General features: G+C 45.9%; 6 protein-coding genes, 1 long non-coding RNA gene and 1 other non-coding gene across 17 annotated transcripts; 4 read left to right on the forward strand and 4 right to left on the reverse strand.

Moving 5' to 3' along the window:
- Positions 1 to 344: 344 nt before the first annotated feature.
- Positions 345 to 4,173, reverse strand: CG9775 (uncharacterized protein). Of its 4 annotated transcripts, NM_001275328.1 has the most exons (7): positions 4,131 to 4,173; positions 3,664 to 3,907; positions 2,348 to 2,671; positions 1,969 to 2,087; positions 1,353 to 1,892; positions 879 to 1,174; positions 345 to 744 (listed from the first exon to the last, which is right to left on the reverse strand). In NM_001275328.1, the coding sequence occupies exons 3-7, from the start codon at positions 2,555 to 2,557 to the stop codon at positions 644 to 646; spliced, it is 1,266 nt and encodes a 421-aa protein (NP_001262257.1). In that variant the 5' UTR covers positions 2,558 to 2,671; positions 3,664 to 3,907; positions 4,131 to 4,173; the 3' UTR covers positions 345 to 643. The 4 variants fall into 4 exon arrangements, with proteins under 4 accessions (NP_001262257.1, NP_649482.2, NP_730860.1 ...); NM_141225.5 differs by lacking the exon at positions 4,131 to 4,173 and having other exon boundaries at positions 3,664 to 3,914; NM_169012.4 differs by lacking the exons at positions 3,664 to 3,907; positions 4,131 to 4,173 and adding an exon at positions 3,351 to 3,411.
- sisRNA:CR46358 (stable intronic sequence RNA CR46358) lies at positions 2,124 to 2,339 on the reverse strand. The gene has a single exon (NR_163209.1). It is a non-coding gene; the product is annotated as a stable intronic sequence RNA CR46358 (long non-coding RNA).
- Positions 4,174 to 4,297: 124 nt separating the features above from the next.
- Positions 4,298 to 5,627, forward strand: MED31 (Mediator complex subunit 31). 5 transcript variants are annotated; one of them, NM_169013.3, is made up of 4 exons: positions 4,298 to 4,343; positions 4,619 to 4,763; positions 4,904 to 4,993; positions 5,086 to 5,627. In NM_169013.3, exons 2-4 carry the CDS (start codon positions 4,736 to 4,738, stop codon positions 5,580 to 5,582), a joined length of 615 nt encoding a protein of 204 aa, NP_730861.1. In that variant the 5' UTR covers positions 4,298 to 4,343; positions 4,619 to 4,735; the 3' UTR covers positions 5,583 to 5,627. The 5 variants fall into 5 exon arrangements, with proteins under 5 accessions (NP_730861.1, NP_001246908.1, NP_649483.1 ...); NM_001259979.2 differs by having other exon boundaries at positions 4,624 to 4,763; NM_141226.4 differs by having other exon boundaries at positions 4,298 to 4,763.
- On the forward strand, positions 4,298 to 6,971 carry slx1 (nuclease slx1). Its single transcript, NM_141227.3, has 2 exons — positions 4,298 to 4,343; positions 5,879 to 6,971. The coding sequence occupies exons 1-2, from the start codon at positions 4,331 to 4,333 to the stop codon at positions 6,757 to 6,759; spliced, it is 894 nt and encodes a 297-aa protein (NP_649484.3). The 5' UTR covers positions 4,298 to 4,330; the 3' UTR covers positions 6,760 to 6,971.
- Positions 6,972 to 6,983: 12 nt separating this feature from the next.
- Dlip2 (Dorsal interacting protein 2) lies at positions 6,984 to 7,990 on the reverse strand. Its single transcript, NM_079500.4, has 2 exons — positions 7,516 to 7,990; positions 6,984 to 7,411 (listed from the first exon to the last, which is right to left on the reverse strand). The coding sequence occupies exons 1-2, from the start codon at positions 7,901 to 7,903 to the stop codon at positions 7,119 to 7,121; spliced, it is 681 nt and encodes a 226-aa protein (NP_524224.2). The 5' UTR covers positions 7,904 to 7,990; the 3' UTR covers positions 6,984 to 7,118.
- A 325-nt stretch (positions 7,991 to 8,315) lies between these two features.
- On the forward strand, positions 8,316 to 11,219 carry rpk (ripped pocket). Of its 2 annotated transcripts, none has more exons than NM_001259980.2 (4): positions 8,316 to 8,665; positions 8,911 to 9,013; positions 9,081 to 9,673; positions 9,730 to 11,219. In NM_001259980.2, exons 1-4 carry the CDS (start codon positions 8,399 to 8,401, stop codon positions 10,471 to 10,473), a joined length of 1,707 nt encoding a protein of 568 aa, NP_001246909.1. In that variant the 5' UTR covers positions 8,316 to 8,398; the 3' UTR covers positions 10,474 to 11,219. The 2 variants fall into 2 exon arrangements, with proteins under 2 accessions (NP_001246909.1, NP_524225.1); NM_079501.4 differs by having other exon boundaries at positions 9,081 to 9,655.
- asRNA:CR44155 (antisense RNA:CR44155) lies at positions 8,768 to 10,577 on the reverse strand. The gene is made up of 2 exons (NR_073979.2): positions 9,068 to 10,577; positions 8,768 to 9,000 (listed from the first exon to the last, which is right to left on the reverse strand).
- A 291-nt stretch (positions 11,220 to 11,510) lies between the features above and the next one.
- Karybeta3 (Karyopherin beta 3) lies at positions 11,511 to 16,959 on the forward strand. Of its 2 annotated transcripts, none has more exons than NM_079502.3 (5): positions 11,511 to 12,102; positions 12,920 to 13,069; positions 13,134 to 14,228; positions 14,318 to 15,671; positions 15,787 to 16,959. In NM_079502.3, exons 1-5 carry the CDS (start codon positions 12,022 to 12,024, stop codon positions 16,422 to 16,424), a joined length of 3,318 nt encoding a protein of 1,105 aa, NP_524226.1. In that variant the 5' UTR covers positions 11,511 to 12,021; the 3' UTR covers positions 16,425 to 16,959. The 2 variants fall into 2 exon arrangements, with proteins under 2 accessions (NP_524226.1, NP_001262259.1); NM_001275330.1 differs by having other exon boundaries at positions 11,689 to 12,102.
- The last annotated feature ends 121 nt before the right edge of the window (positions 16,960 to 17,080 follow it).

The following is a 17,080-nucleotide window of genomic DNA, read 5'->3' on the forward strand; positions in this document are numbered from 1 at the left end:
CATTGCGCTTTCATTATTTGGAGGCCATTTGCCACCGTGCATATATATCAATAGACATGAACTTCAGTGGAGGTTTGGCGTTCGATAGCTGGGCTTCTCTTGTAATTCTCTTGCTGGGCCTTGCAATTATCTAACTCTCTTCCTGCAAGCATTCGCTTTAGTATATATTTCTAAGTAGCCAGACAAGGATCAATCTATCCTTTGGCGTAAATAATCGCTATTCGCCATCGCATTTTTCACATTCATACCTGCACACAGTCTCCTGGTGTTTCGTGCACTTCAGCTTACAGGGGTAACTCGCTTTTTTAATGGAATAACCAACATCATTAAAAACGAAATTCTTTGAGTTGAGCAATGAATAGTTTGTATTTCGGAATTGCGATTAACAATATCATTCATGAACTATACAATTCTCGACCATATTTACTTATTATATTAGAACTTGCCATATATACACGAGAACATCTCTATGCCTAAGCGCTCTTTTTGGACGCTTTTAACATGGTTTAAAACTTAGAAATATTTTAAAACTAGGCGGTAACTTAGTGCAACGAGAGAAACATCTGCCTATAGCCGGTGGTTGTTACATTCTGTTCATTCAATTGTTTTTAATTCAATAGTTTGTGGTCCAATCTACTTGTGTTTACTTCAGCAAGTAGTCCATCTCCGACTTAGTGGTGGACATATACTGATCCAGTTCCATGTCAAGATCCTCGCGCTTAACCTCTGGACGCTGTGGTTTGCCTATTAAACAGAGAAAACATGTTAATCAAGAGTGTAAGTAGAAAGTAGAGACAAAAATATGTCAATTTTGAGTTTCAAGTGCCTATTTCCAGATCCAGTCCGGTTTGTCTCCTGGCCACTTGTCTCGCTTTTACCTGTAGGCTTACGACTACGACTGCGTCCCCGTCGAACCTGTTGCTGCGGGCCACTTTTGACACCGTTTGTCGCCTTGACCTTCGCGTTTTTGTCAGCTTTACCATTTCTGATGATCTTGCCCTTGGCAGCGCCTGCACTGCGTCCGCGTCTCTGGCGAGGATTAGCCCGGCCCTGAACAGTAGCGGCGATAGCGGCAGCAGCGACGGCGGCAGCACGATTGCGCGAGCGTGAGCGACGAGCAGAAGCAGAATTGTTAACTGCCCCACTGCTAGAAGCAGCGTTTCTTGCAACAGATCTGTAATAAAAATATGTATTCAGTATGTGTCAAATGATCATTGTTTTAAAAATTATGTATGCATTTTATACATATGCAAAATAAAGTAATTGTAAGACTTTACGCAAAGAAAATGTAAGTCTTTGGGTTTAGGCACAGATCAGTTAAATTTGAGCATTTTCTAAGGCACGACACATACCTTCTACGTGGTCGTCCTTGACGTCCGGCAATCGAGGCGGAAACTCCCTTCTTTTGGGAAATCTGAGCACTACGACGCTTCTCGACCCGTCCGCCTGCCACACCTCGAATTTGGCTTGGTGCCCGGCGCTGCGGTGGGATCTTGGCCTGGTTGTTTCTCTGGCCGGTTCGCACGCCAAGGCGGTGCTTGACTGAAAGCCGCTGTTTCACTGGAACTCGGCCCTGGGCGGAGCGATCGCGATTGCGGCTCTGGGAACGCCCAATGCTGCGTCCACGGCTTTGGGAACGTGCTCTGTCCACACGCTGTATTTGCGGGTGGCGCGAACGGGACTGAGAGCGGGAACGTCCTCGTGGGGCTTGCTGCTGCTGTCGCTGACGACGCTCAACGCGCTCGGCGGCACCGCCCACAGAAGGGCGGCGCTGTCCTAGCCGCTGCCGAAGTCCGCCTCCACCACCGTTAGTGGCGGGGACATTGCGCATGCTGCTGCCGCTGCGGCGATTGCGTGCGGCATTGCCGCTTGCCACTAGATCGGCACGCATCCTGAGCGATTAACGAAGAAGTACAGAGATGTTGCAGTGGATTGATAGTTGAGCGCGATTATAGGCAAGATGCTTACGTTGCTACCCTGGTCACGTTGTTGGACCGTATGGGCTTCCCGTTGGGCGCCAGTCGCAGCGACTTGACGCCGGCGACGCGTGGTCCACGACCGCTGACTGCGGTGGTCCGTAAGCTTCTCTGTAAGGAGGCATAAGGTTGTGTGGAAGTTTTGGTGTCAGTACGCTGCTGCAGTGTTGGAGTTCAAGATCAAGGGATAGAGAGAGAGTCTGAGAGTCTGTAGGGTTTTTATGTACCACGCAGAAGGCGCACTTTTCTCGACAGCATAGTCCGACCCCTCTCCTCCGGGTAATCCAAGCCTGTCAGACATAAACCTGTCCTACGGATCAGGTCGCTTTCCGATGCCTGGTTGCATTATTCGGTTTTTAGGAAACACGTACGCGCTTCAGTTTGAGGGCCGTCTGAACGGTGTGGAGCCTCTTGAATTCATTCAGCAGCCTAGAGTTGACCGCGGACATTCCTTGATTTCCGGCTCCGCTGCTCACAATGCGGCGACTCCTGCTCCTGGAGCGGCTGCGACCGCGTCCCTGTGGCGGCTGCTTTGACTGCATCTGCGTAAAGCGCTCGTTTAAGGAGATTCCAGTGTTCATGATTGTTGCGGCTTTGCTTTTATAAATTGATCCTTATAATGTATGTTTTCACTGTTCTCCGCTTGACTCTTGGACGATCGAGTGGGTGTTTCTGCGCCGAAAACCGGTTTGCAACTGTAATGGAAAGCAAAAATGTAATGAGTTTTGTAGGCAGTCAGGTACGCCAGGACGACCCCCGGACAGGTAGTGCCAGCTGACACCCATAAACGCTAAGCTCAGACAGTTCTTTAAAATATACCAATAAATCTGCAGCTGTTCCTATGTGGAAAAGCCAACCGTTGGCTTTACCCCTTATGCACCCCCGTAAATAAAGCCGTGGTCATAGTTACAACACTAAACATTTTAATATTACCTATGAATTTTCCCACTTAAGAACATTGATTCATTTCACATGTATATAGGAAGATGTTTAGGAGTAAAGATCACTTTAGTCAAGAGTCGCGACTATGAGATACCCAGCACTCAGCGAAGACATTTATTTGATACGTTTCTAATAATCCTATTTTAACTATTATGACAATTGTATGGAACTACAGTGTTATATGCCAATTTGGGCGTTGTAGATCGTGGTCAGATCGACCAGGCCATTGGTCCGGATCGAAGAAACATTTACATTATAGGGTCGGAATCACTTTTTATACCAGTTACACACTGTACACTTTTCACTCTATAATACTGTTTTAGGTAATGGTCTATTTATCTCGAATTTAGATGTACGAATTAGTGTGGCAAACCAATCGATCAATTAAAATTGCGACTGTGGCTTGCCTAAGCGGACACAAAAGAGACTTACATTCGTAATTACATTGAAATGATTCAGAAGCCTATCAAGAAACAATCTTTGGTTCTATTTGGACGGCAGCTGTGCTGTGCTGTATAGATACATATGCACATATGTACATATGTGTACATCTGTATGCATCTGTATATGTATATACATTTCGGAGTTGTATTCAAGCAGAGCACACTGTAATCTAATAATAGATTCTTCGCCAACATGAATTTTTTGTGGATGATGATTAACCCGTCGAAATCGGGGAAATAGTTGGATATACATATATAATGTTTCATATGCACTTAAATTACATAATTTTGTTAATACTTACATTTCTGAATTGTGCGTCGCTGCTTCGCTTGTTCCTCAGCACAAAAATAGGTGCGGGGGCGTTCTGTCCACAGATAGAAATTAGTTTCACTCGTTGATTTCTCGTTTATTTAGCCTAAACTACGACTTTTTCAGTGGCTTGGTTCCGATTAGATATGTTTTACAGACGAAATTCAAGTTTTTCCTCGCTGCTTTTCAGGCTGACAAAAAAATCAGGCATTGTTCTCCACAGCGTTCGTCGTAGGCTTGTGAAAATACCGAATTAAATGCGCATCACATTAGGGGTAGTGAAATAAATACTGAAGGCTACACACAATTGTTAATTACATATTATAATTAAAAATTGTCAATGTTCTGGTCGGAATTTTATATTTTAATATAAATTTTAATTGTTTTATTATGATTATTTGTAGATACCATTGATCGCTGTACTTCTTGATACATACGCTCAGATTTGTTTAAACTTACTCTGGTATTAAAGATTTTTGTTGGTTAAAACAACCCTAATTCTAATTTTTAACACAGAAACATTTTCAAGAATACCGTTAGCACACACCAAGTAAAATATACGGAAAAGCAGTATTTTACGAAAAAAAAATCGTATTCGGATGAGCTTGCAGCCCTGGCGGGGACAGAAGTAGGGTTGTCGCCGGCCATCAACAATCCAAATGAACTCCTACGGTTTGTAGACAATATTAAAAACTGAATTTAACTGCCTTCCCACAAGAAATCACCAACACAAAGGGAGCGACAACCCACCGCCTGCGCCCAGAAACCTGGTCGACTGTTTTCCCGAGTTTTCTTTTGGCCCACAACCTGCGTTTGCTCTGTGCAGTCACTGCCGCGCCATACATTTTATTTCATTAGCGAAGCCCATATATATTTATAATTTTACTTGTGTGTTTTGTTTGCCGCGACGTTTCGTTTTCAATTCGATGGTGCACCAAAACACACAGCTCAGAACATCCACATAGCACACTGAAAGAAACCAAGAACCCAACCCGACACCGAAACTGAATAGACGCAAGTACCGACCCAACGAGACCCTTTCCAAAGCCAAAGACCAGTCCAAAATGGCCAAAATGTACGGAAAGGGTAAGAGTAAGTACACGCCAATCCACACCCATTTTCGCATTGTAATCTAACACCTACTGACACCGCTTGGCATGCCGAATCCTCAGAGATCTACCAAAAGTGGTGCTAATTTCTCAGGGACTAATGCTCTCCAATTTCTTCCGTAGCTGCTATCGAGTCGGAGGAGCTGCAGAAGCGACGCTGGCAGATCGAGCTGGAGTTCGTGCAGTGCCTGTCGAACCCCAACTATCTAAACTGTAAGAATAATATTACCTCGACCTACCTAATATTCACTTATTCACCATCTTGCGCGTATATCTAAATAAACAATTACAACGCCTTGTGCCAGTCCTTGCACAGCGTGGATTTTTCAAGGACCAGTCGTTCATCAACTACCTGAAGTATCTGCAGTACTGGAAGGAGCCGGACTATGCGAAATACCTCATGTACCCAATGTGCCTCTACTTCCTCGATCTGCTGCAGTACGAACACTTCCGCCGGGAGATCGTCAACTCGCAGTGCTGCAAGTTCATAGACGACCAGGCCATTCTGCAGTGGCAGCACTACACTCGCAAGCGCATCAAACTGATCGAAAACGTTACGGCCGCCCAGCAGCAACAACAGCAGCTTCAGCAGCAACAACAGCAGGCGAACGGCATGGAGGCAGCAACGGGAGGCGAATCAGCAGCACCTACCCCCAACGTGAACGGGTCAGCTTCCACGGCGGATAGTCAACAGACGTCTTCTGCCCTACAGCCTGTCCAAGCACAGCCTGGAAATCCCCAGCAGCAGCAGCAAATCAATGGCGTGGCATCGGGGGCCAACATAAAACTAGAGTTAAACTAGCGCTGGCAACTAAAAGTTTACCAATAAAATAGTATAAGAACCTGGAACAAGTTATTTTGCATTCCATTTATTATCTTCCTTTTTGGCTGAGAAACAGCTACCACTTAACACACCTTATTTTCTTAGCTATTTTAGCCAAACTAAAATTCTAAAATAATTTTATTTCTTTTTTTATTTTAGAAAATCTTGAAAACCTCATCTCATTGCTTTAGTTAGGGTGTCGCCTCCTTTGTCGTTGGTTTTTGGTTGCAGACACAAAGCAAGTTTCATTAATCTATCTGTTGGTGAATTCACAGACCCACAGGACACAGCTTCTCAACAGGAGGAATCCGTCGCGCTGAAGGGCCACTTCTACGGCGTCTATTTGCTATGCAGTCAGAGCTTGGATCCTCGCTACCGGGGAAAATGCTACGTGGGCTTCACCGTGAACCCCAAACGGCGGATACGCCAACACAATCTTGGTTGTGATTTCGGTGGCGCGAGGAAAACCAGTCGCAAAGGGCCGTGGCTGATGGTAATGATCGTGCACGGATTCCCGAATAATACAGTGGCACTCCAGTTTGAATGGGCTTGGCAACAGCCGTCGCTTTCAACTAGGCTTAAAATGTACCCTGAATTAAAACGAAAACTGCCCAGGGAGACGTTCTTTGACTACAACTTTAGGATCCTTAGTAATATGCTGGGGGTTGGCCCTTGGAATAGATTACCGCTCACCGTTCGCTGGCTAGAAACGGATTACGAGAGGCCATTCAGCAAGGCACTGCCTAAACACATGGAAATTGTGAGTGGCAAGGTTTCCATTAGTGCCTCACAACGTAGGAGACCTGATGATGCAGTACCTCCTCCACCTGTGGCGTGGGCTTCCGAGTGCCACCTTTGTATGCAGGAAATGGAGCAACCGGAGAAATCCCGCCTGGGATGCACAAATCAAATGTGTCGGCTGACATGCCATATGGTGTGCCTGGCCAATTACCTTCTGGGCGACGAGCCAGGTCATTACATCCCAGTTGGAGGAGAGTGTCCGCTTTGTGAGACTCGTCTCAGCTGGGCAGCACTGCTGCAGCGCAAACGTCTTCTTTTGGGCGTGCCTGAAGAACTGCAGGATCATGACGAGGATCTGAGCGACGACATTGATGTAGACAGCGATATTGAAGATACCCCGGAGCTCAGCGATTAGTTGAGGACCCATTTCATTTTATTTACAAATGCTAAGGTATCGCATAAGCTAAAAGTATCTAGGCAAACACCATCTTAATGCGCTTGTAAAAGTAAACATTTTAACTAAATACTTTAAAAATATTTCCAATAGATAATACTGAGTATAATTTAGATTTGTTTGCGGTATTTAAGGTTTAAACGAAAGAAATTAAATGCTGAAATTTAAAGTGTAACAAATTAATTAATATTTATCAGTATTTATTCTCCAAGTATAATAAAATAAATTATTAGGTTTGTTTCCCAATTCGTCAGGTGCTTTTAAACTAAGATAACGTTCAGTAAATTGACAGAAGAACAACATGTATTACATTGATAAAGTTAAAGGTCAAGGTGGGAAATATGTTTCTTAATGCTTCTTAAAGCATTTTTATAGTCTTGCAAAAGTTTAGCCATTTTCCGCTTTTCCTGCAAGTAATACTCCATAGACATTTGTACGTACTCCTGTCCCTTGAAGTTGAACACAGACACTTCAGTAGTATCTATATTGTCGGGTTCTGCTCTAACTCGGCCTGCATTCGGATTGGGTTCCATTTTCACAGCTTCCTTTAGAGCAATGACAATGGAAGATTCCTTCGGGCGCTTCTGCGGTGGACTATCGTGGACTGCGTCAACTGAAAATAATGTTAAAGAAGTTAATAAAGCATTAAGATGCAACACCGACATGATGAATCCAACCCGCTCTATTTCGAAGGCCCGGTGGATTTATAGTACTTACTTGTAGTAACTGAGGTAGTGTCCACATTGTTGATGCTGAGCTCATCGTCGCTCAGGTTTATATAGTAGCTCTCATGCGAAGTGGAAGCCACTTGTTGGGGCTCCTCCTCCGGCTTGCTACTGCTTTCCTCGTACGGAAACGGCACTGCCTCGCCGACGAGGAGCGTTCGGTTCTTAGAGGAGGATATGAACTTGCGGTCAAAGTGAAGGGAGCACATAAAAAGCTGGCTATGGGGAATCTTTGGATGCACTTGGCCGTTTTCGTGCCAGATTCTCGCCCTTTGCGGTTGTTTGGGAAAGGCAAACAGGGTTCTTCCTTTGGTCAGCGCGTTTTCGTGGCCTACGTAATAGTATTCACAGTCCTTGTACGCACAAGACCTTGTCGCCATTTTAAATAAATTTAAATAATTACGAATCTTAATAATTAAGTAAACAGTACAAATCGTGTACGAAGCATTCGTTATCGATACATATCGAGGCGTAACGAGGATTTGGATTTTCAACTCGTTTCCACTTTTCTGCGTTTTGAAATATTTTTCTTTGGAGTTTTAATTTTTAACAACACAGGCGAATGTGCAAATAATGAATTGGGATAACGTGTTAACAATGACAATTAATAAAGTTGCAGCAAATATGTACCTGTTTTTCGTTTTTGTTAATTTCAACAAAATTTAATTTAATTCGGAAGTAAAATATATCGCTAAATTGTCACCATCCGAACGTTTTTTTGCAAGTTCTCTCCAAGATCCTGTCAATCTGGCAGGTCTGCCAAGAAACGGGAAAAAATTCTCGTTTTGCCATTTGTCTTTCACGTTGTTTTCGTCTCCAACCCACATGGATTACTTGAAGCTGTGTTTGTGCGCGTCAAGAATGGAATAGACACCATGACCATATCGGATTCGGAACTCGACAGCAGCAAGGGCATCGACCTGACATTCAGGAGGAGAAGGAAGGCAGGTTCCGTCGCCTGCGAAGGATTTATCACCACGTACCATGAATACTGCAGGAACACTTCCATACATGGTGTCCAATATCTTGGCGAGCAGGAGCGCCCCTTCCGCGAGCGCATCTTTTGGCTGTTCGTGTTCCTGATCTCGATCTACGGCTGCTCCACGCTGATTCAAAGTGCCTACACCAAGTGGACCGAAACGGTGCGAGTCCCTAGTAGAACATACCATACATACATATGTATATACGTAGCATCAGTAAAAGCTCTCTGAAACAATAGCATTTAAAGTACAGATCCTTCAAAATTGCGATGTATTATGCGATATATTATGCACCCTAACTGTTATGTTTTATAAATATAAGAACACTACAGGGTCTTCTGTAAAATGAAAAGTGCTCTTGCTGCCTTCAGCCGACAACAAAACTAATATTTTGCGTTTTTTTAAAGCCTGTGATCGTTAGCTTCGCGGAAAAATCGACCCCCGTGTGGAACATCCCGTTTCCGGCGGTCACAGTTTGCTCGGAGACCAAAAGGGTGCTAAAGCAGAAAGGTTTGTTATTCGGGAAGCCTCTAGTTGTACAGACTATGAATATTAACATGTAACCTTTGTCTGACAGGAAAAGAGACCACTTATGCTGATCTTTACAGCCAGTTCAGCGAAGATATGCGAGCTTCGCGGGTGTTTAGGCCCGAAAACGTTAGTGCCCTTGAGATGGAGGAGTTCCGCACCCTGCTGCACGTATGCAACACGCAGATCATTGAAGAGGACATACCCTTGATAGCCGGCGATGACTTGGACTACTTTGATGTTCTGCAGCGGATGCTGCCCCAGTTTGATCGGTACTTCTTTTACTGCCGCTGGCTTAGTCGTTTCGGCGAGTGCGAGACCTTCTTCCGAAAGACTCTTACGGAGGAGGGCATCTGCTATACGTTCAATGGGCTGAGAGCCACTGAGATATACCGGGACGACACCTATCAGTATCAACACAGCGGGGAGCCCCTGGAAATGGAAAATATTAGCTCGCAGCATACGGCCTGGACTCTGGAAACGGGCTATGCACTGGACAGCGATGTGGAGACCTTTCCGGCTCGTGTCTTAAGTGCCGGAGCGCGATCTGGCATTTTCTTGGCCCTCCAAAGCTTTAAGCAGGAGGTGGACTACGCCTGTCGAGGACCTGTGCAGGGATTTAAGGTGGGAAAATTTGAAAACGTAGCTGTTTGCTTTTTCTTGCTCCAATATGTGTCTACAGTAATGCCAATCTACAGGTACTGCTTCATGCGCCCGATGACGTCCCGCAGGTTTCCAAACAGTTTGTGCGCATTCCCATGGGCAAGGAGGTGCTGATCGCAGTGAAGCCCAACATGATCACCATGTCGTCGGGAATAGCAGAGTACCATCCAGTTCGGAGGCAGTGCTTCCTCAGCCACGAGCGGTCGCTGCGTTTTTTTAAGGTGTACACCGAATCAAATTGCCAACTGGAGTGCTTGGCCAACTTCACGCTGACCAAGTGCGGATGCGTTAAGTTCTCGATGCCCAGAAACGTGGACATGCCTGTATGCGGAGAGGACAAGATCCACTGCTACGATCGGGCAGAAAGGGAGTTGTTAGTCAGGGAATTCAAAAGAGTAAAAGCGCTGAACGCTGGCCGAGAAAATTCGCGGAGCGTGGAATCTGCCTGTAACTGCATGCCAGCATGCACATCCCTCGTCTACAACACGGAGATTTCCCAGGCCAACTTTGATTTGGAAGAAATGCTAGTGGCTGAGGGCGACACTGAGTTCCTGAAGGAGTATCCCGGCTCCCAGATGTCCCGCTTGTCCATTTACTTCAAGCAGAGTCAGTTCATCACTTCAAAGCGGTCGGAGCTTTACGGAATGACCGAGTTTCTGGCGAATTGCGGTGGCATTTTCGGTCTATTCATGGGGTTCTCCATCTTGAGTCTTGTGGAAATGATCTACCACTTCACGTTGCGGCTCTTTACCAATCTGAAGCGCCTGGTTAAAGGATAACCCATTAGCACTATTTCGTAAGTGCGAACAATTCTTATGGTTCCAAAAATTGTGGTTTGAACTAGTTATATACATATTTATACTAATGCTTAGTCTAGCAGAAATTTTTCAATATATGCCATACTAGGTAATTTCAAAACATAGCTGACATAAAAACCAAGACGGAGTCAGTCTTCCCGAACATTTTCAACAGTGGCTTCGATGTCATAATGTCATTATATAACTCAGAATCGGCTGAATTTATTGATTCCAATCTGTGTCGAGTCTTCCGCAAGGACATCCTTCAGCTGAATGTCTTAAACTCTTCAAATGCGACCCAATTTTGGATATATATTTCATATATATTATTTATCAGGCCCATATGGACACCATCTTCCACGTTTATGCTATCTTGAAGGTCTATGATGCCCGTTAACTTAGCACATGAATTCAGAGTAATCGATGATTTTCATAGCTCAACCACCTTACTAATGTCTTCAATGTTTTAATCAACATAATCAACATTTAGTACACACCGACAGCGGTGTATTATCTATAGTCTATCTTATAATCTAGAGTCTGTTCAGAATTTCATTGGGGGTCCTTTACTTTCGAATAATTGCCTTGAAACGAATTGTAACAACCTTATAGTGGCCTCACAGCTGCACATTAACAGCAATGCTTCTTCCGAGGTGTTAGGGTCTTAAATGATCGCAAGAAATACATATGTAAATACAATAATTGAATAAATATTACTTATCATGTCTAGATCGCAGCCCATGTGCAGCTTCTTTTTAAGCTTTTCGGTTCAAGAAAAGCCTTGCCTTTCATCATTTTCACCAATGATTGTTATTGTATTTAGAAAACCTGCACACAAATCGGTGAATGGTGCACTCGGAATAATATGCCATTAGATTTAAATGAGTTTCAAGCCATTTCTTGTTTCTAGCTTACAATATATATATATAATTTACATAGTTATTTTAAACAAGAAACAAACCATTTAAATCTAGGCTACCTGACTTTTTCTTTTAAATACACACAATTCATTCAGTCCTACGGTCTTTGGAAATAGATTGTAATTTTTAGAAATACTTTGTGTTCTCACACTAACACAGTTCTATTTCCGTTAAAAGATCATAATCAACTGTTAAACTTTAGCTAGAGTTTTTGACGGTTCTACAAACGCGCCAGCTATCGGGCATCACTAGTGCGGGCGGCCGCTTGCGCGCCAAAAGCAGTCGCGTTTTATCGATAACGGCGGAGCAGTATTGCCTTAGCGCTTTAGCGAGATTCCAGCGTGTCCACTAAATTGCATAAAAAGTTAAATAAAAGAAAGTTGGATAGGCCGCGCAGCAGCAGCACCCACCAAAGACCAACCATCCCAAGATTCACGGCAATCACGAAAACTGACCAAGAGTGCAGTGCGCTTGTTTGCGAACCTTGGCAACCCAGCCAGTTGTTCCGTTCTGCTCTTTTTAGGCGGCCGCCGTTGCGTGAAGACTGAAGTGAAAATCGTGGTTTCCACGAGTTCCCGTGTTTCGATTCATTTGAACCAGACAGGATAAGATGGCAGCGGATCAGGCCCATTTCCAGCAGCTTCTGGCCTCCCTCTTGTCCACGGACAACGATGTTCGCCAGCAGGCGGAGGTGAGTCCCAATATTCTCGATTACGGCGTGGCAGGGGATCTTGCAGAGCGTATTGCCGTCGCCTCGAAATTTCGATGCGCAATTCCCGCAATGGGTTGCACATGAGCAAAAATATACGGCGGACTGCCATCAATAAGATCTTCTCCCGGCACATATGTATGTATACACACGAACAAACGTCGGTGTGCGAATCCTACGGCCGAAATTTCAGACGAATCTGATTCATCGTACAAAACGTGTTTTCGCCCTCCGCTTTGCCCCGACATTCGCATGTGTGCGAGGGAGAGCCGACGGACAGACGGTGCGAAGCAAGCAAACAAAGCAAAATGGAAGCGAATTGTGCAATTTGCATGGCCGCCACATGATTTTCCATTAGAATTCGTAGTAGGCAATTCGGTTTACCGATTGCCGCCGCAAACGGAAACAAAGAGCAGGTGCGAAATCCATGACACACGGTTCCAGAAATGCAATCTGTCGGTTGATAAGCCACTCGGATTCCGAAGTCTCGCTCCGGCGCCACATGGCACCGCCACGCCCACGCCACACCAGCCAGAAAACCCCACCCACTCTGTTGACCTTGGGCAGATGGCAAGCATGGTACCGCTTCCACCCAAAGTTCCACCTGGATTGCTAAAAATACCTATTCAGAATTGTGACTTTGCTTTTCACTTGAGAGATGGAAATAATCGAGATCCGTTTTAAATTGTTTCAGAGCCCAATGTTGTCAAGGTGGAATTGTATTTACATATATAAATAATATTTATATATTTTAAAATTACATCGAATGGATATGTACAAAAACCATTTTTAATTCCAGGAAGCATACAACAATCTTTCAAGAGAGCTGAAGGTGACGCATCTCCTGGGCAACATCCAAAATGGCCAGCAGTCGGAGGAGGCTCGACAGATGGCCGCCGTGTTGCTGCGCCGCCTGTTTACCACCGAGTTCTTTGATTTCTACAAAGGGGTAGGCATAAAGCCGCGCAGAGAATCGCCCTCTGAGCATCTTTCTAATATTACCTCATTTGCAGCTTCCAGCTGAATCCCAGAACCAATTGCTTCAGCAGATCCTTTTGGCCGTGCAGCAGGAGGTGACGCCGCAGCTGCGTCGCAAGATTTGCGAGGTAGTTGCCGAGGTGGCCAGGAATCTGATCGACGAGGACTGCAACAACCAGTGGCCCGACATCTTGCAGTTTCTCTTTCAATGCGCTAACTCGCCTACGCCGCAGCTGCAGGAATCGGCACTGCGGATCTTCTCTAGTGTGCCTTCCATATTTGGAAACCAGGAAGCTCAGTACATTGATCTGATCAAGCAGATGCTTGCCAAGAGCATGGACGCTGGATCCGATCCGGAGGTCCGAGTACAGGCCGTGCGAGCCGTCGGAGCCTTCATCCTCTACCACGACAAGGAGAACGAGACGGCCATCCACAAGCACTTCGCTGATATGCTGCCCCGCATGATCCACATCACTGGCGAGACCATCGAGGCCCAGGATGATCAGAGTCTGCTAAAGCTCCTGATTGAGATGACCGAGAATTGCCCGAAGTTCCTGCGTCCCCAGCTGGAGTTCATTTTTGAGGTCTGCATGAAGGTTTTCAGCTCGCAGGACTTTGAGGACAGCTGGCGTCACCTAGTGTTGGAAGTTATGGTGTCGCTCGCCGAGAACGCCCCGTCGATGATACGCAAGCGAGCGGACAAGTATATCGTGGCCCTGATCCCGCTGATTCTCCATATGATGACGGATTTGGATGATGACGAGAACTGGTCCACCGCCGACGTGGTCGATGATGACGATCACAGCGACAACAACGTGATCGCCGAGTCCTCGCTGGATCGCCTCGCCTGTGGATTGGGAGGAAAGATTGTGCTTCCGCTCGTAATGAACGCTCTGCCGGTTATGTTGGGTCATGCCGATTGGAAACATCGCTTCGCAGCCCTCATGGCCATCTCGGCCATCGGTGAGGGTTGTCACAAGCAGATGGAAGCCATCCTAGATGAGGTAATGTCCGGAGTCCTGAACTTCCTGAGCGATCCTCATCCTCGCGTTCGATACGCCGCTTGCAACGCCATTGGCCAAATGTCCACCGACTTTGCACAGACCTTCGAGAAGAAGTTCCACAGCCAGGTGAGTCTTAAATTGCAACTGCTTTATCAACTTTCTAATAAGCAATTGAAATTAATTAAATGCTTAACAATTTTCCCTTGTTTCGCCAGGTGATTCCCGGCCTCTTGTCTCTTTTGGATGACGTGGAAAATCCGCGAGTGCAAGCACACGCAGGTGCCGCTCTGGTGAACTTCAGCGAGGACTGCCCGAAAAATATATTGACACGCTACCTGGACGGGATCATGGCCAAGCTGGAGACTATTCTGAACTCGAAGTTCAAGGAGCTGGTGGAGAAGGGAAACAAGCTGGTACTGGAGCAGGTAGTGACGACAATTGCATCGGTTGCAGACACCTGCGAATCGGAATTTGTGGCCTACTACGATCGCCTAATGCCATGCCTTAAGTTCATCATCCAGAACGCCAACTCGGATGATCTCCGCATGCTTCGCGGCAAGACCATTGAATGCGTGAGCTTGATAGGATTGGCGGTGGGGCGGGAGAAGTTTATTGGTGATGCCGGAGAAGTCATGGATATGCTGCTGGTCAATCACACCGAGGGGGGGGAACTAGCTGATGATGATCCGCAGACCTCCTATCTCATCACTGCCTGGGCACGTATGTGCAAAATCCTTGGCAAGCAATTTGAGCAATATCTGCCCCTCGTTATGGGACCAGTGATGCGAACGGCCACCATGAAGCCTGAGGTGGCGATGCTGGACAACGACGAGGTGGAGGACATCGACGGTGATGTGGACTGGTCTTTCATTAATCTTGGCGAGCAGCAGAACTTCGCCATTCGCACGGCTGGCATGGACGACAAGGCTTCGGCCTGTGAGATGCTGGTTTGTTATGCTAGGGAACTAAAGGAAGGATTTGCCGAATACGCTGAGGACGTGGTGCGTCAAATGCTGCCCATGCTTAAGTTCTACTTCCACGACGGTGTCCGCACAGCTGCTGCTGAGTCGCTGCCTTACCTTCTCGACTGCGCAAAAATTAAGGGTCCACAGTATCTGGAGGGCATGTGGATGTTCATTTGTCCGGAGCTGCTCAAGGTAATCGTCACGGAACCGGAGCCAGACGTGCAGTCGGAGCTGCTGAATTCGCTGGCAAAATGCATTGAGACATTGGGTCCGAATTGCCTTAACGAGGATGCCATGAAACAAGTTCTCGAGATTATAAACAAGTATGTTCTGGAGCATTTCGAGCGTGCTGACAAGCGTTTGGCGGCTCGCAATGAGGAAGACTACGACGACGGTGTGGAGGAGGAGCTGGCCGAGCAGGACGACACAGATGTTTACATCCTTTCCAAAATCGTGGACATTACACACGCCCTTTTCCAGACCAACAAGGCTCAGTTCTTACCCGCCTTTGAACAGGTGGCTCCGCACTTTGTCAAGCTACTGGAGCCCAGCCGACCTGTAGCTGATCGGCAGTGGGGCTTATGCGTGTTCGATGATCTGATCGGTGAGTTGGTTTTCTTAATTGAGTTTTGCAGTTCAATAGTACCGCCGATACCTTCAAACATCAAATCATTTGTGCCACCATAAAACTAAAGACTTGTATTCTCATTTACCTACAGAATTTTGTGGCCCCGCTTGTGCTCCATACCAGCAGATCTTTACGCCAGCCCTCGTCCAGTACGTGTGCGATAAGGCCCCAGAAGTGCGCCAGGCGGCTGCCTACGGATGCGGGGTGCTCGGCCAATTCGCTGGTGAGCAGTTTGCGCATACATGCGCCCAGATCATTCCACTGCTGGTGCAGGTCATCAACGATCCCAAAGCCCGCGAAATCGAGAACATCAGTCCGACAGAGAATGCGATCTCGGCGTTTGCTAAGATCCTCAAGTACAACAACTCGGCGCTGAGCAACGTGGACGAGCTGATCGGTGTTTGGTTCTCATGGCTGCCGGTGTCCGAGGATTCGGAAGAAGCCGCCCACATCTATGGCTACCTATGCGACTTGATTGAAGGCAACCATCCGGTCATTCTTGGGGCAAACAACGGCAATCTGCCGCGCATTGTCTCCATCATCGCTGAATCCTTCTGCACCAAGGTGGTTGAGGCGCAGTCCGCCACCGGCACTCGTATGCTCACTATCGTCAAACAAGTGGAATCGAATCCGGAGGTAATGGCTGCTTGTGCCAGCACCTTGAGCCCGGAACAGCAGCAGGCGCTGCAGGATGCCTACCGGGAGCTGGCAAACGTGGCTCCCGCCTAAGATATCGCAATCCCAATCCTCTTCAGACCAAGTCCATTCATGTCGACCAAGCCAAGAAAGGAACGATGGATGCTTCAGCTACTCGTTATCATTATTTTTCATCTTACCGAAATTTTGAAGTATATGTTTAACACATAGATATCCATTTATACAGATATACATTTATGTGTACAATAGAGTTATCCGGGTATATAATTCTATACATATTGTGATTTTAATCAAAACTCTTCTCCCGAAGACAAAAGTCTGCCTCGTTAGAATTTGATATGTTGTATGGATGCGATCCAAATGCCATCCCAATCACACCCAAATTCCAATAGAATATTTTCGTTACTCAAATTTTCATATGTTTAATACATATGTGTGTATATACGGCCCTAACGGCCGCCTCTCCCTGCGGGGAAAACAGGATGTAAACGTTGTCCGAATCGAACGAAATATAATTTTGTGCATTCAAACCAGGATCGACAAATATATTTAAAGGAATAACATTTATTGTATTTTAAACATGATAAAAACGAAATAAATAACAAGTAAATCGATATTTTAATTGCCACGAGCTTATGTTTTAGTATTGCTTTTTATTATTAACCATTCATTCAATTTCAAATTCGATTCCCGCAAAAGACTTTTCAAAAGTCGTTGTGGCAACTCTG

This window comes from Drosophila melanogaster, chromosome 3R, assembly GCF_000001215.4.
Source record: "Drosophila melanogaster chromosome 3R".
Taxonomy (NCBI): Eukaryota; Metazoa; Arthropoda; class Insecta; order Diptera; family Drosophilidae; genus Drosophila; species Drosophila melanogaster.

Bases quoted from the DNA above. Each gene is read 5' to 3' on its own strand.
- Karybeta3 (NM_079502.3), top strand. From the start codon at position 12,022: ATGGCAGCGGATCAGGCCCATTTCCAGCAGCTTCTGGCCTCCCTCTTG. The intron at 14,229-14,317 runs GTGAGTCTTAAA...TTGTTTCGCCAG, and splicing joins AGAAGAAGTTCCACAGCCAG to GTGATTCCCGGCCTCTTGTC. The intron at 15,672-15,786 runs GTGAGTTGGTTT...ATTTACCTACAG, and splicing joins CGTGTTCGATGATCTGATCG to AATTTTGTGGCCCCGCTTGT.
- MED31 (NM_141226.4), top strand. From the start codon at position 4,736: ATGGCCAAAATGTACGGAAAGGGTAAGA. The intron at 4,764-4,903 runs GTAAGTACACGC...TTTCTTCCGTAG, and splicing joins AATGTACGGAAAGGGTAAGA to CTGCTATCGAGTCGGAGGAG. The intron at 4,994-5,085 runs GTAAGAATAATA...GCCTTGTGCCAG, and splicing joins GAACCCCAACTATCTAAACT to TCCTTGCACAGCGTGGATTT.
- CG9775 (NM_001275328.1), bottom strand. From the start codon at position 2,557: ATGAACACTGGAATCTCCTTAAACGAGCGCTTTACGCAGATGCAGTCA. The intron at 1,893-1,968 runs GTAAGCATCTTG...TTAATCGCTCAG, and splicing joins AACGTGACCAGGGTAGCAAC to GATGCGTGCCGATCTAGTGG. The intron at 1,175-1,352 runs GTATGTGTCGTG...TTTTTATTACAG, and splicing joins CAAGGACGACCACGTAGAAG to ATCTGTTGCAAGAAACGCTG.
- rpk (NM_001259980.2), top strand. From the start codon at position 8,399: ATGACCATATCGGATTCGGAACTCGACAGCAGCAAGGGCATCGACCTG. The intron at 9,014-9,080 runs GTTTGTTATTCG...TTTGTCTGACAG, and splicing joins AAGGGTGCTAAAGCAGAAAG to GAAAAGAGACCACTTATGCT. The intron at 9,674-9,729 runs GTAGCTGTTTGC...GCCAATCTACAG, and splicing joins AGGTGGGAAAATTTGAAAAC to GTACTGCTTCATGCGCCCGA.
- Dlip2 (NM_079500.4), bottom strand. From the start codon at position 7,903: ATGGCGACAAGGTCTTGTGCGTACAAGGACTGTGAATACTATTACGTA. The intron at 7,412-7,515 runs GTAAGTACTATA...CATTATTTTCAG, and splicing joins CACTACCTCAGTTACTACAA to TTGACGCAGTCCACGATAGT.